This window comes from Musca autumnalis, unplaced genomic scaffold (genome assembly GCF_047663935.1).
Source record: "Musca autumnalis isolate F117 unplaced genomic scaffold, ASM4766393v1 scaffold_4, whole genome shotgun sequence".
Classification (NCBI taxonomy): domain Eukaryota; kingdom Metazoa; phylum Arthropoda; class Insecta; order Diptera; family Muscidae; genus Musca; species Musca autumnalis.
Genome location: NW_027411977.1, coordinates 62256264 through 62270060, shown reverse-complemented (window position 1 = coordinate 62270060; position 13797 = coordinate 62256264). Strand labels below are relative to the sequence as shown.

Here is a 13797-nt window from a genome sequence, read left to right as displayed (position 1 = left end):
CGTTGATCTTCTATACGAAGACCTATCTGTCCTCTATGAGAAAATCTGTCGATCTTCTATGAGAATGAATCTATCTTCTCTCCTATATGAAAAGATTCAAGATAATACCCATCGATCTTTTGTGAGAATATCCATCGGAACTCTATGAAAAAATCCATCGATCCTCTGTGAGAAGATCCATCGAACTTTAATGAGAAAAACCATCGATCTTCTATGAAATGATCCATCGGTCATCTATGAGAAGATCCTTCGATCTTCTATGAGGAGATCCGTCGATACGTTAGGAGAAGATCCATCGGTCCTCTATGAAAAGGTCCAAGAAAATACCCATCAATCTTCTGTGAGAATATCCATCGGAACTCTATGAAAATATCCATCGGTTCTGTTTGAGAATATTCTTCAATCTTCTATATGGAAATCTATCGATCTTCACTGACATTATTTATCGGATCTTCTATGAAAAGTTCCATTATCTTCTGTGAGAAGATGCATCGGTCTTCTATGAGAAGATTCGTCCGTCATCTATGAGAAGATCCATCCGTCTTCTATGAGAAGATTCATCGCTCTTCTGGGAGAAGGTTCATCTCCATCGATTTTCAATGAGAAAATCCATTCATATTCTTTGAGAAGATTATGGTAAATCTTTTTGATTAATTTTCTTATAAAAGGTTCAACGATCCCATCGTAGTCACTCACATAAACGAGTCCAGAACAATTCTTGAGATGCACCCACGTTTGAGCGCGGCATAGAACACATCCAAAAACATCTGGGGCAGATATTCGTGGATATGTTGCTCCCAACACAGAATAACGATATAAATAAAAACATACATATGTAAGCTAGAGCGATAACTAAAAAAGTACCACGCCAGTACCACGCACGATGGGGCCAATGGCAGGTTTTTGAGGCAAAAAGTCATTTTTCATGTCAGTGACTGAAATCAAATAATAACGGAATTATATTCTTAACACTTTCAAACTTCCAAAACCAAAGAATTACAATCTGGCAACGGCCCCTGGCGACATGCCAAGCTGCCAAATATGTCACAATTTTCATTCCGTTTATTTCAGACATTCAGTCGTAATTAAACCATTTAAGTTTTTTGGCGCCAAATCCTGATCTGTTGATACTTTATATTTTTTTAAAGATGGAAAATACAGGCAATGGTATGTAAATTAAGACTATTATTAAAAATGTAAATGTAATATTAGATGTGGCCAATAATTTGTTGTGTCAGTAAGTGATGTTTTTGATGTAGTATGTGGTATCGTCCAAGCGTTCTTTGGAGTAGAACTTTTGGTATCGGGGTGTATTCTCGTAAAAATATGTATCTAGTGAAAGGTGGCAATACCGGCTAACAGATTTTGAAAATAAATTTTGCGTATACTTGCGAATAAAAAAATATCAATTTCCAGATTTCGTAAAACTTAAAAATTTGTATATTTTTAATTTTTGGTTGGAAAATCAACGAAAACCTAAACACGATATAGACTGGATTTCTGCTAAATTTAATCGAGGTGTCAAAGACAACTTCGTGACGGGAGTCAAAAAATCGTGTATTTCAATTTGAAAGCTTATGGTTAGCTATCGACACAGTATTTACGCTAGAACAAAGAAGAGAGGACGCCCTAATGTGAATTATAGTGAAGGAACTTGCTTCGGAAGTCTCCTATAAACACGGCAACAATACCAAGCTCTTGATTCATGCGATTGCTGCACGAAATACCTAAAATCGGGTGAAAATATATATGGAAGCTATATCCAAATCTGAACCGATTTCGATATAATTTGGCATACTTTTTTTTTTTAAATTTCATCGAAATTGGACAGAATTTGCGTGTTTGTTGCACCAAATACCTCAAATCGGGCGAAATATATATGGGAGCTATATCCAAATCTGAACCGATTTCAAAATAACTTGGCAAATTTATTTCCGGTCCGAATTCCGCCACATATTCCAAATATCATCATAATTGAACAGAATTTTTGTGTTTGGTCCATCAATTACTCAAAATCGGGCGAATGAGAGCTATATCTATATATGAACCGATATCAACCAAATTTGGCAGATTAGTTTCTAGGTTGATTATAAACATCTGCCCTGTGATTTTTTGCCTCAAAAACCCGTCATCGGCCCCATCGTGATAACGAAAACTGGTTTCTAAGGTCGATTTCTTGAAAAAAAGTTTCCGCACCTAAACGATTTTGAATACATTTTCTTCGTAAAAAATTTAATTCGTTACACTGTGTGTAATTTTTGATGTCATGGAAAATTAACCATATTCTGACACCGCAGCGTAATGGAAGACGAAAAATAAGAAGACACGTATCTCGGCGTTTTTCCCTGTTACTTCGAATTTCGCGGTTATGGGCCCCCAAAAACCTGAGGCCTTGATGTCAAAAAGGACCATTTTGTCAGGCTCATATCTTCTAAACCGCTAAGAATTTTGGTTTACTCGTGGAGGCAAAGTTGTAGCTCTCATCTTAAAGAATAATAATTGTGAAGACATAAAATCCATTTAACCTTATCTTTAAGGTCAAAATCGTTAAGGTCAAGTTTGCGTTATAATTTTTTCTCAGATTTTGGCCTACAGATATCAAACCGATCAAAATTGAATCAAACAACCAACTAAAAAATGTACCTTAGATCTCAATAAACAGCTTTCTGGAACATACGAACCGTGTAGAAATGGTTCTTAAAGGTCAAAATAGCAAAAAAATGCAATTTTTATTTTCTTTTTTCGGTTTCTGCTCTATAGACATTAAACCATTCAAAATTCAAGAAAATATTCAACAACAATAATGTAGCGAATATATCAGTATACAATTTTGTGGAACATCAGAGCTCTCTATGAACTGTTCTTAAAGGTCAAAATAGCAAATAACTTTAGAAAATATTCGATTTTTATACCCTCCACCATAGTATGGAGGGTATATTAAGTTTGTTTTTCCGTTTGTAACGCATTGAAATACTTATTTGCGACCCTATAAAGTATATGTATTCTTGATCAGGGTAAAATTCTAAGTCGATCTGAGCAAGTCCGTCAGTCCGTCCGTCCGTCCGTCTGTGGTAATCACTCTAGCATCCACAAAAATGGAGATAGGACGCTGAAATTTGGGGAAAATGCGTCTTTTGTTTGCAGGCAGTTCAAGTTCGATGATGGGCTATATCGGTCCATGTTTTGGTATAGCCCCCATATAACGGTACCCCCCGATTTACGGTATTTTGACGTTTTTAGCTAAATTTTCGGACCGATTTGGCTATAATTTGACATTTAGGGTTCTTAAGTATCAATAAACATATATAACAAAACTTGTGGACATAGGTCCACGTTTTGGTATAGCCCCCATATAACGGTACCCCCCGATTTGCGGTAGTTTGACGTTTTTAGCTACATTTTCAGACCGATGTAGCCATAACTTGACATTTAGGGTTCTTAAGTGTCAATAAACTTATATAACAAAAGTTATGGACATAGGTCCACGTTTTGGTATAGCCCCAATATAACGGTACCCCCCGATTTACGGTATTTTGACGTTTTTAGCTACATTTTCTGACCGATATACCTATAATTTGACATTTAGGGTTCTTAAGTGTAACTAAACTTATATAACAAAAGTTGTGGACCTAAGTCCACGTGTTGGTATAGCCCCCATATAACGGTACCCCCCCGATTTACGGTATTTTGACGTTTTTAGCTACATTTTCAGACCGATATACCTATAATTTGACATTTAGGGTTCTTAAGTGTAACTAAACTTATATAACAAAAGTTGTGGACCTAAGTCCACGTGTTGTTATAGCCCCCATATAACAGTACCCCTGATTTACGACATTTTGACGTTTTTATCTACATTTTTAGACCGATTTAGCTATCAATCGACATTTAGGGTTCGTAAATGTCAATAAACTTAGATAACTAGTGGACATAGGTCCATGTTTTGGAATAGCCCCCATATAACGTTACCGCCCGATTTCAGGTATTTTGCGAATTTTACCAACAAGTTTTAACCGAATTATCTGTAATTTGAACATTTGACATTTGAAATTCTTAGTGCTCACCACACCTCTCCACTAAAAATTGTCAAGAAAGCCCCCATATAACGGTACCTCCCGATTTTCAGTAATTTGATGATTTTAGCTACAATATTAAACCGAACTAGCAGTAATTTGACATTTGAAGTTCATAGTGGTCACAACACCTTTCCATCAAAAATTGTCAACATAGGTCCATGTTCGGATATAGCTCCCATGTAACGGTACCTCCCAATTTTCAGTAATTTGGTCATTTTAGCTACAATTTTTAACAAAACTAACTGTAATTTGACATTTGAAGGTTGTAGTGGTAACCACGCATCTGCATCAACAATTTTCAACATAGCCCCAATATAACGATACTTCCCGATTTTCGGTACTTTGAGGATTTTAATGTTTAACCGAACGTAGGTCCATGTTTTTGTATAGCCCCAAAACAAACCTCCCGATTTTCCGTACCTAAGCTTTATTTTTGGACGAACTTTCTGTAATTTGAAATTTAAAAGTCAACAAAAATTCTGCAACAAAAATTGTTCATTTAAGTTCATATTTTCGTATAGCCCAGATACCTCCGAACTAGCTGCTAATGACATTTGAAGTTCCCACGTTATGTACCGATGTTCGATATTTTGTTAATTCTAGCTAAATTTATTAACAGAATTAGGAGTTATTTGACATTAAAGGCTCCCATCTAAAACTCTCAACATAGACCCATGTTTTATTATAACACCTCCCAATTTCTAGCCCACCAAAAATTGTCAACAGTTAGATATAGGCACCATAAAAAAGGGCCTCCCGAATGAAGCATTTTATGTACATTATCTGACATTTTAACGTACTCACTTAAAGTTGGGGACAGGAATGAATATTTTATGGTGGAGGGTATGAAAAGTTCGGCCCGGCCGAACTTAATGCATTTTTACTTGTTTATACTTTTTTCTCCGATTCTGGTCCATAGATACCGAACCGTTCAAAATTGAAATTGAAGTGAATTTTGAACATGAAGGTCCGTTCCTAGAATGTTCATATGTTCTAGAAAGACACGTGTCTTCTTATTTTTCGTCTTCTGAGGTGCCTGAATATGGTTAATTTTTTTCGTGTCGCACAGTGTTATTCATTTAGGCTAAAATAAACCCTTAGAATTGATCAAAAATTTGTATTCGACTTATGTAGAATAGTCTATCAAATTGGATGACCTAATAGAAATAACTGTAATGGACAACTTGAATGCAATCGGTGCGGACATTTTTCTTAACGGTAGGAAAAAATTCATAACGGATTTCTTTATATTTTTCCATGCTCAACACGACTATGTGGTGATATTTGTGATAAAATGATTAAATTCTCCTTTGCCTTCCACTGTGGTGATAGGACCACGACAACCATCAGGTTTTCTTTGAGCTGTTTTTTATAACCCACAGTGGTAGTTAATGCGATTGGGAAGTGTGTTTCAAATTCTTCCTCTGATCGCGTTTCGTATCCTCCATTCGAGAACTCTCACAAACCATCGTTGCCGATTTGTGCGATTTTAGTTTTTTCATACTTCTCAACAATTCTTGAGTAGGTGGGATTGACCGCCACATCACGTTTGCAACATTCTTAACAATCTTCCCGGAAATAAATTTTGATTTTTGATATAGAACCAACTTTTTTTTTCTTTGTAGTGTTTGTAGAACCGATGTAGATAGAATCGTGAATTACCTTAAGTGGCAATTCCAACTTCCACTCAGACTACAAGACATATTATGTCGTGATACCGATACCCTAATTTATTCACTTTTCATATATTTTTCCACAGATCTCTAATTGCAAAGTGCATTTAGGTCGATTTAACCACCACCACATACGTTACTATGTAGATACGTACCTCGAATCCTATCATATTAGTTTATATTTGTTATGCCATGCCAAGCACCAACACTGAAAGTTGTACATTCTTACATATAAGTGAGAAGAAAATGCAATCAGGAACATTCTTCATTTTTTCCAATTTCCTGCATGTTCATTGGACATTCCCAATAGCAGTAGCCACTTTCTTAAATCTCCTTCTCTTCCTTAGCACGATTAAAGAATGATAGTGTTTCTGTTCGGGCACAAAGAGAAGGGCAAGATGTTTTTCTCACCAATCAATTCATTTCACAGAACTTTTTTCCCTCTCCCTTATTTCCATTTACCATGTTTTGTGTTTAAATTCCGATCTCTTTCTTATCCCCTTGCGGGCTGGCAAGCATCGGTATTCTTTTTTCTATCAATCTCAGTTGATGTTGCAAAAAAAAGACAGCAAAAAACCTGGGTTCCCTTCTGTTTGTCTAGTTTTTTTTTCGAGTTGTTTTGGCCAAAACAAATACAAATCGTTACAAACTCATAAATCGTAAAGTTTGTTCTGTTTGTTCAAAACGCCGAGTGAGCAAAAAAAACACACACACAAAAACAACAACAACAGACAAAAACTCATTCGTATTAAATTCAACTCCAAATGACCCTTAACGGCCTTTTTATGACCACATACTGAATGGTTTTTCTATTGGACACTGAACTCTAAGCACTACCACTTGTAGTGTAGCCCAGGCGGAATGATTTTGGGTGCACTGATGTTGAAGTCCATAAAGCATGACTCACATTTAAATCCATACATCATTGGATTGCTGGGTCAGTTAGTTAGTTATGGGATGTGGAACAGTGGATAGATGTGAAATTAATACGGGTGGGTATTTGTTATTGCTGTGGGATTTTTGGAAAGTATGTTGTAGCAAAAAATGAAAAACAATTTGCCACCGGACATACAGGTATGGAGGATAGGGAAAAGTTCTCTCACATCAACAAGCACGATTCTAGATTAAACTCAATGATATGAAAATATATTTTTTGCCCGAATTCCAAGGATGTTTCCAACGAAATCTCTTGCTTTTGCTCCTCGTTGAGACGGAGGAAAAATCTGCACAAATATCAATCTGTTCGGTTTGTTACATCTACATCCATCCCTCTCAAGTTTTGGTGAGGTGCTATCGACGTCGGGAATAGTTGCTTTTCAGGCGTTGCTCTGGGCGCGTCATCAGAATACGAGTCTATCCCACAGTCCACCACAACCAAACACGTAGCACTCGCTGTTCCAATCCCTGAAAGTGTATCCTTTCTGAAATTTTACTGCAATATACCCGAGTTAGCATTAAGGAAATAGTCGTGCCGGTAACAGTAAACAAACTCGACAAGAACTCCACGTTAGAGTATTGTAATCGGTACAACGTACTGAGGACGGGTCGCATCAGAAGTAGAGCTGCGGCAGTCCTATTAATACTGATCTAGTTAACCTCAGCCTGGCTCTAATAACCCGTACATGGAATGCATGGAGATAGTAGTCAGGTGTGAAATTGCCAAGGTAGAGTTGTTATACCCCCAATAAGTAGTTGTACTCCAGGTTATAGGCAAAGGGTGAAGACAAGAGTATTATGTCGCATCAGATCTCTTCCTATCGAGGAGCAAACACCACCATTGACAATGAATGATATGGTACGGCTGATCTTCTCATAGAAGACCAGTAGGTCTTCTTATAGAAGACCAGTAGGTCTTCTTATAGAAGACCAGTAGGTCTTCTTATAGAAGACCAGTAGGTCTTCTATGAGAAGATCAGTAGGCCTTCTTATAGAAGACCAGGAGGTCATCTTATAGAAGCCCTGTAGTAAGTCTTCTTATAGAGGACCAGTAGGTCTTCTTATAGAAGACCGGTAAGTCTTCTTATAGTAAACCAGTAGGTCGTCTTATAGTAGACCAGTAGGTCTTCTTATAGAAGCCGAGTAGGTCTTCTTATAGGAGCCGAGTAGGTCTTCTTATAGGAGACCAGTAAGTCTTCTTATAGAAGATTAGTAGGTCTTCCTATAGTAAACCAGTAGGTCTTCTTATTGAAGACCAGTAGGTGTCCTTATAGAAGGCCTGTAGGTATTCTTATAGTAGACCAGTAGGTCTTCCTATGGACGACCAGTAGGTCTTTTTATAGACGCCCAGTAGGTCTTCTTATAGAAGGCGAGTAGGTCTTCTTATAGAAGACCTGTAAGCCTTCTTATAGAAGACCAGTAGGTCTTCTTATAGTAGAAAAGTTGGTCTTCTCATAGGAGCCGAGTAGGTCTTCTTATAGACGACCAGTAGGTCTTCTTATAGAAGACGAGTAGGGTTCTCATATATGGTCAGAAGGTCTTCTTAAAGAAGACCAGTAGGTCTTTTTATAGAACACCAGTAGATCTTCCTATAGGGGACCAGTAGATCTTCTTATAGAAGACCTGTAGGTCTTTTTATAGAAGACCTGTAGGTCTTTTTATAGAAGACCAGCAGGTCTTCCTATAGAAGACCAGTAGGTTTTCTTATAGAAAACCAGTAGGTCTTCTTATAGAAGAGCCGTAGGTCTTCTTATAGAAGACCAGTAGGTTTCTTATAGAAGACCTGTAGATCTACTTATAGAAGACCTGTAGGTCTTCTTATAGAAGACCTGTAGGTCTTCTTATAGAAGACCAGTAGGTCTTCTTATAGAAGACCTGTAGATCTTCTTAGAGAAGACCAGTAGGTTTTCTTATAGAAGAGCAGTTGGACTTATTATAGAAGACCAGTAGGTCTTCTTATAGAAGACCAGTAGGTTTTCTTATAGAAGACCAGTAGGTCTTCTTATAGAAGACCAGTAGGTTTTCTTATAGAAGAGCAGTTGGACTTATTATAGAAGACCAGTAGGTCTTTTTATAGAAGACCAGCAGGTCTTTTTATAGAAGACCAATAGGTCTTCTTATAGAAGACCAGTAGGTTTTCTTATAGAAGACCAGTAGGTCTTCTTATAGAAAACCAGTAGGTCTTCTTATAGAAGAGCAGTTGGACTTATTATAGAAGACCAGTAGGCCTTCTTATAGAAGACCAGTAGGTCTTTTTTAGAAGACCAGTAGGTCATCTTATAGAAGAGCAGTTGGACATATTATAGAAGACCAGTAGGCCTTCTTATAGAAGACCAGTAGGTTTTTTTTAGAAGACCAGTAGGTCATCTTATAGAAGACCAACAAGTCTTCTTATAGAAGACTAATAGGTCTTCTTATAGAAGACCAGTCGGTCTTCTTATAGAAGACCAGTAGGTCTTCTTATAGAAGACCAGTAGGTCTTCTTATAGAAGACCAGTAGGTTTTCTTTTAGAAGACCAGTAGGTCTTCTTATAGAAGACCAGTAGGTTTTCTTGTAGAAGACAAGTAGATCTTCTTATAGAAGACCAGTAGGTCTTTTTAAGAAGACCAGTAGGTCATCTTATAGAAGACCAACAAGTCTTCTTATATAAGACTAATAGGTCTTCTTATAGAAGACCAGTTGGTCTTCTTATAGAAGACCAGTTGGTCTTCTTATAGAAGACCAGTAGGTTTTCTTATAGAAGACCAGTCGGTCTTCTTATAGAGGACCAGTAGGTTTTCTTATAGAAGACCAGTAGGTCTTTTTATAGAAGACCAGTAGGTTTTCTTGTAGAAGACCAGTAGGTTCCCTTATAGAAGACCAGTAGGTCTTCTTATAGAAGAGCAGTTGGACTTATTATAGAAGACCTGTAGGTCTTCTTATAGAAGACCAGTCGGTCTTCTTATAGAAGACCAGTAGGGTTTCTTATAGAAGACCAGTAGGTCTTCTTATAGAAGACCAGTAGGCCTTCTTATAGAAGACCAGTAGGTCTTCTTATAGGAGACCAGTAGGTCTTTTTTAGAAGACCAGTAGGTCATCTTATGGAAGACTAATAGGTCTTCTTATAGAAGACCAGTAGGTCTTCTTATAGAAGAGCAGTTGGACTTATTATAGAAGAGCAGTTTGACTTATTATAGAAGACCTGTAGGTCTTCTTATAGAAGACCAGTAGGATTTCTAATAGAAGACCAGTAGGTCTTCTTATAGAAGACCAGTAGGTCATTTTATAGAAGACCAACAGGTCTTCTTATAGAAGACCAGTAGGCCTTCTTATAGAAGACCAGTAGGCCTTCTTATAGGAGACCAGTAGGTCTTTTTAGAAGACCAGTAGGTCATCTTATAGAAGACTAATAGGTCTTCTTATAGAAGACCAGTCGGTCTTCTTATAGAAGACCAGTAGGTTTTCTTATAGAAGACCAGTAGGTCTTCTTATAGAAGACCAGTAGGTTTTCTTGTAGAAGACCAGTAGGTTTCCTTATAGAAGACCAGTAGGTCTTCTTATAGAAGTGCAGTTGGACTTATTATAGAAGACCTGTAGGTCTTCTTATAGGAGACCAGTAGGTCTTTTTTAGAAGACCAGTAGGTCATCTTATAGAAGACTAATAGGTCTTCTTATAGAAGACCAGTAGGTCTTCTTATAGAAGAGCAGTTGGACTTATTATAGAAGACCTGTAGGTCTTCTTATAGAAGACCAGTCGTTCTTCTTATAGATGACCAGTAGGTTTTCTTATAGAAGACCAGTAGGTCATCTTATAGAAGCCCAACAGGTCGTCTTATAGAAGCCCAACAGGTCTTCTTATAGAAGACCAGTAGGCCTTCTTATAGAAGACCAGTAGGCCTTCTTATAGAAGACCATTAGGCCTTCTTATAGGAGACCAGTAGGTCATCTTATAGAAGACTAATAGGTCTTCTTATAGAAGACCAGTCGGTCTTCTTATAGAAGACCAGTAGGTTTTCTTATAGAAGACCAGTAGGTCTTCTTATAGAAGACCAGTAGGTTTTCTTGTAGAAGACCAGTAGGTTTCCTTATAGAAGACCAGTAGGTCTTCTTATAGAAGACCTGTAGGTCTTCTTATAGAAGACCGGTAGGTCTTTTTATAGAAGACCAGTAAGTCTTCTTATAGAGGACCAGTAAGTCTTCTTATAGATGTCCAGTATGTCTTCTTATAGAAGACCAGTAGGTCTTCTTATAGAAGACCAAATTATCTCGAAATCGGTTTAGATTTGGATATAGCTCCCATATATATTTTCGCCTGATTTTAAGTATTTGGTGCACCAATCACGCTACTTATGTCCGATTTTGATGAAATTTGAAATGTTTTACGGTCTAGAAATAAGTTAGCCAAATTATATTGGTTTTCTGTCCTATTGAAACTTACGACCGAATTTGGTCTGGAAATAAGTGTGCCAAGTACATATATGGAAATCAGTTCTGATTTGGGTATAGCTACCACATATTTTCGCCCGATTTATTATATTTGATACACCGATCTCGAAATGTAGGCATCTCCAATTTTGATTAAAATTGGAATGTGTGACCAAATTGGACTAAAGATGAGGTAACAAAATTTAAGTTGAATCTGTTCTGAGTTAAATATAGCTCCCATATATATTTTGTTATGAAATCGGACAGATAGCGAGCGGTCTGTAGCAATACTGACCTATTTATATTTTTAAGATATAAATAAATTATTAAGATTGATATCGATCAGATTTCATGTGTATATGCATCTACTTTCAGCTCGTAAGTAGTTAGATATAATAAGGTGAAGGTGGAGCTAGGTACTTCCATTACTGATGAGAAACTATGTTATTATTCCATGTTGTATACATATTCACAGCGGCTCCGCCCGACTTTGATCATTGCCTTACTGGGTTTTAATTGTATCATACATATTATGTTTCTTCTTGGAGGGCTAGTAACCCAGCCCAAGGCCCAACCCAAGTTTTTAACATCCATTGGATTGAACGCGTGGCATATGTTAACTCACTAACTTTAAAGGGTGTTAAAGGCAGCTCCAGGTGACACCACCGGATAGACCAAGATGAGTCCTGCTTTGTATCTTTCATCCCTTGTCTGTGGAATAATTCGGCCTGAAATATGCATGAAGTTTTTACGAACGTTTTCACGTTCTGACTGATTCCACTGTATAACGATAGATAAACATTTAACTGAAAAGAAACTAAATCAACATCCATTGTTATCCACTGTACCTCAACAATTGGAAATATCTAAAGCGATTGCTGGTATTCATTGGTTATGAACCATATATTTTTACTTAACAAATCCAATCAACCCTAATACACTCAAAAAAATTATAGACAAAATATTAAAAAATTAAGATGTCTCTTAAAAGCTTCAACTGAATAATTAACTCCCACAATAAGACTCTCAAGGACAGACAGAATATCAAAACATTAGCAAAACCTTTAGCAATTTAACGATTGTCTTTTTTCACAATGCACAATAATTTTGCTTTCTTTTTTTTTCTCAAAATCATTGGGAGTTGTTATTTCTGTTCCATTTCTTGTTATTCTATTCTATTTTTGTCCATTCTCATGCAGTCTCTTGTTTACTTTTCCAGAGGTGCCTGTCCGTGCTCTGTTAACAAAACATGTGTGGATCCCAATCAATCATGCAACTGTGATGTTAAGGAAAATAAATGGTATTCGGATGAGGGCTACTATAGCGAGCCACATAGCTTAGGCATTACACACATGTACTTCCTGCAACAAAAGGATTTAGATGATGAAGCTCAGGGCAGAATAACATTGGGGCCCTTGGAGTGTGTAGAAACGAGTAAGTATTATTGAACCAAAAGCAAATGCAATTGAAGTGAGTAGAACACCCTCACACACACTCAAACCCACACCCATTTGATTAACTATCATTGTTTGTGGTGATATTGCAAAATTCAATTTAGGCATTTTCTTCTCCATTCATTCATTGCAGATACACAACGTTATGTGGTGACATTTACAACATCCCAATCGTATATCGAGGTACCTGGTTGGCGTAAGGGCGATATTGCCTTTTCTTTTCGTACCACAGGCGAAAAGGCCATATTATTATTTCAACCAGCAATACGACCATACCATCCCTCCTTTATGGTTGCCCTTACCGGTGACTATCAATTGACATTCAATTTCACCCTGAGCACTGGCACTACCAGAGAGTTGGTAATTAACTCACATCGCAAGTTAAACGGCGGTGAATGGCATAAAATATGGATTGACTATAATCAGTATCATGTCCGTTTCATGATAAATACCGACTATCAAATGGTTGATCTATTGCCTGAGGAGGAATTTGGCCCATTCGAGGGTAGTATGTATATTGGTGGTGCCACAGCGTAAGTATTATTACAATGTTAATTAATTATGTATTCAGTTTTTGATTGCGGCTAAGTCAGAGGAAATGTAGTTTTAATTTGGTTATTTGAATAACTGGAGTAATTTTGAGTCATGTTGTAGGCCTAGGGTGACATTTCAATACATTATTTGAAAAATATAGGTATAAAATGAATTTTTACTTGCATATAACTTAAAATATATTGAGTCACCTTCATTAAGTTATCTTTTCTTTTATACCCTCAGCATTAATGCTAACGAGGGTATATGAGGGTAAGTAACAAAAATTTAACATTGATGAAGCCAAGGTTTGCACTATTATAATGCGTGAACTATTCAAGTGTACCACAAAATATGTCAATAGCTTGACCAAATTAAGTGTTTTTGATCGAAGCTCAAAAATGAGGCTTAAAAAGTTAATTTGCGCGGAACTTATGACCGCGTAAATGAATAAAAATAAGTAAAAACACGTTGAAGCAAATGAGTTTTTTACGTTGTTATTCGATTGCCGGTCAAACCGTTTAAAGTACGGATATCTGTCAAAAGTAAAAGTAGTAGTGAGTAGTAATTCTTCTTCTTTATTGATTAAATATGATATTTTTCATTGTTTACAATTCATATAAAATAATTATACATATATTTAATATCAATTAAAAAGAAGTTTTAAATATTTTTACGACAATGTTTAAAGACACGTCTGTCGTTTAATAAAAATAAAAATA

At 36.7% G+C, this 13797-nt stretch overlaps 1 protein-coding gene across 13 annotated transcripts in view; it reads left to right on the top strand.

The window, feature by feature from the left end:
* Nucleotides 1–13797, top strand: part of axo (axotactin) — a 508380-nt gene that overhangs the window by 312714 nt on the left and 181869 nt on the right. For all 13 annotated transcript variants that reach the window (XM_073983728.1, XM_073983738.1, XM_073983733.1 and 10 more), the window contains 2 exons: nt 12310–12524; nt 12678–13077. In XM_073983728.1, coding sequence (XP_073839829.1) covers nt 12310–12524; nt 12678–13077 — 615 coding nt within the window. The remainder of the gene's footprint in view (nt 1–12309; nt 12525–12677; nt 13078–13797) is intronic.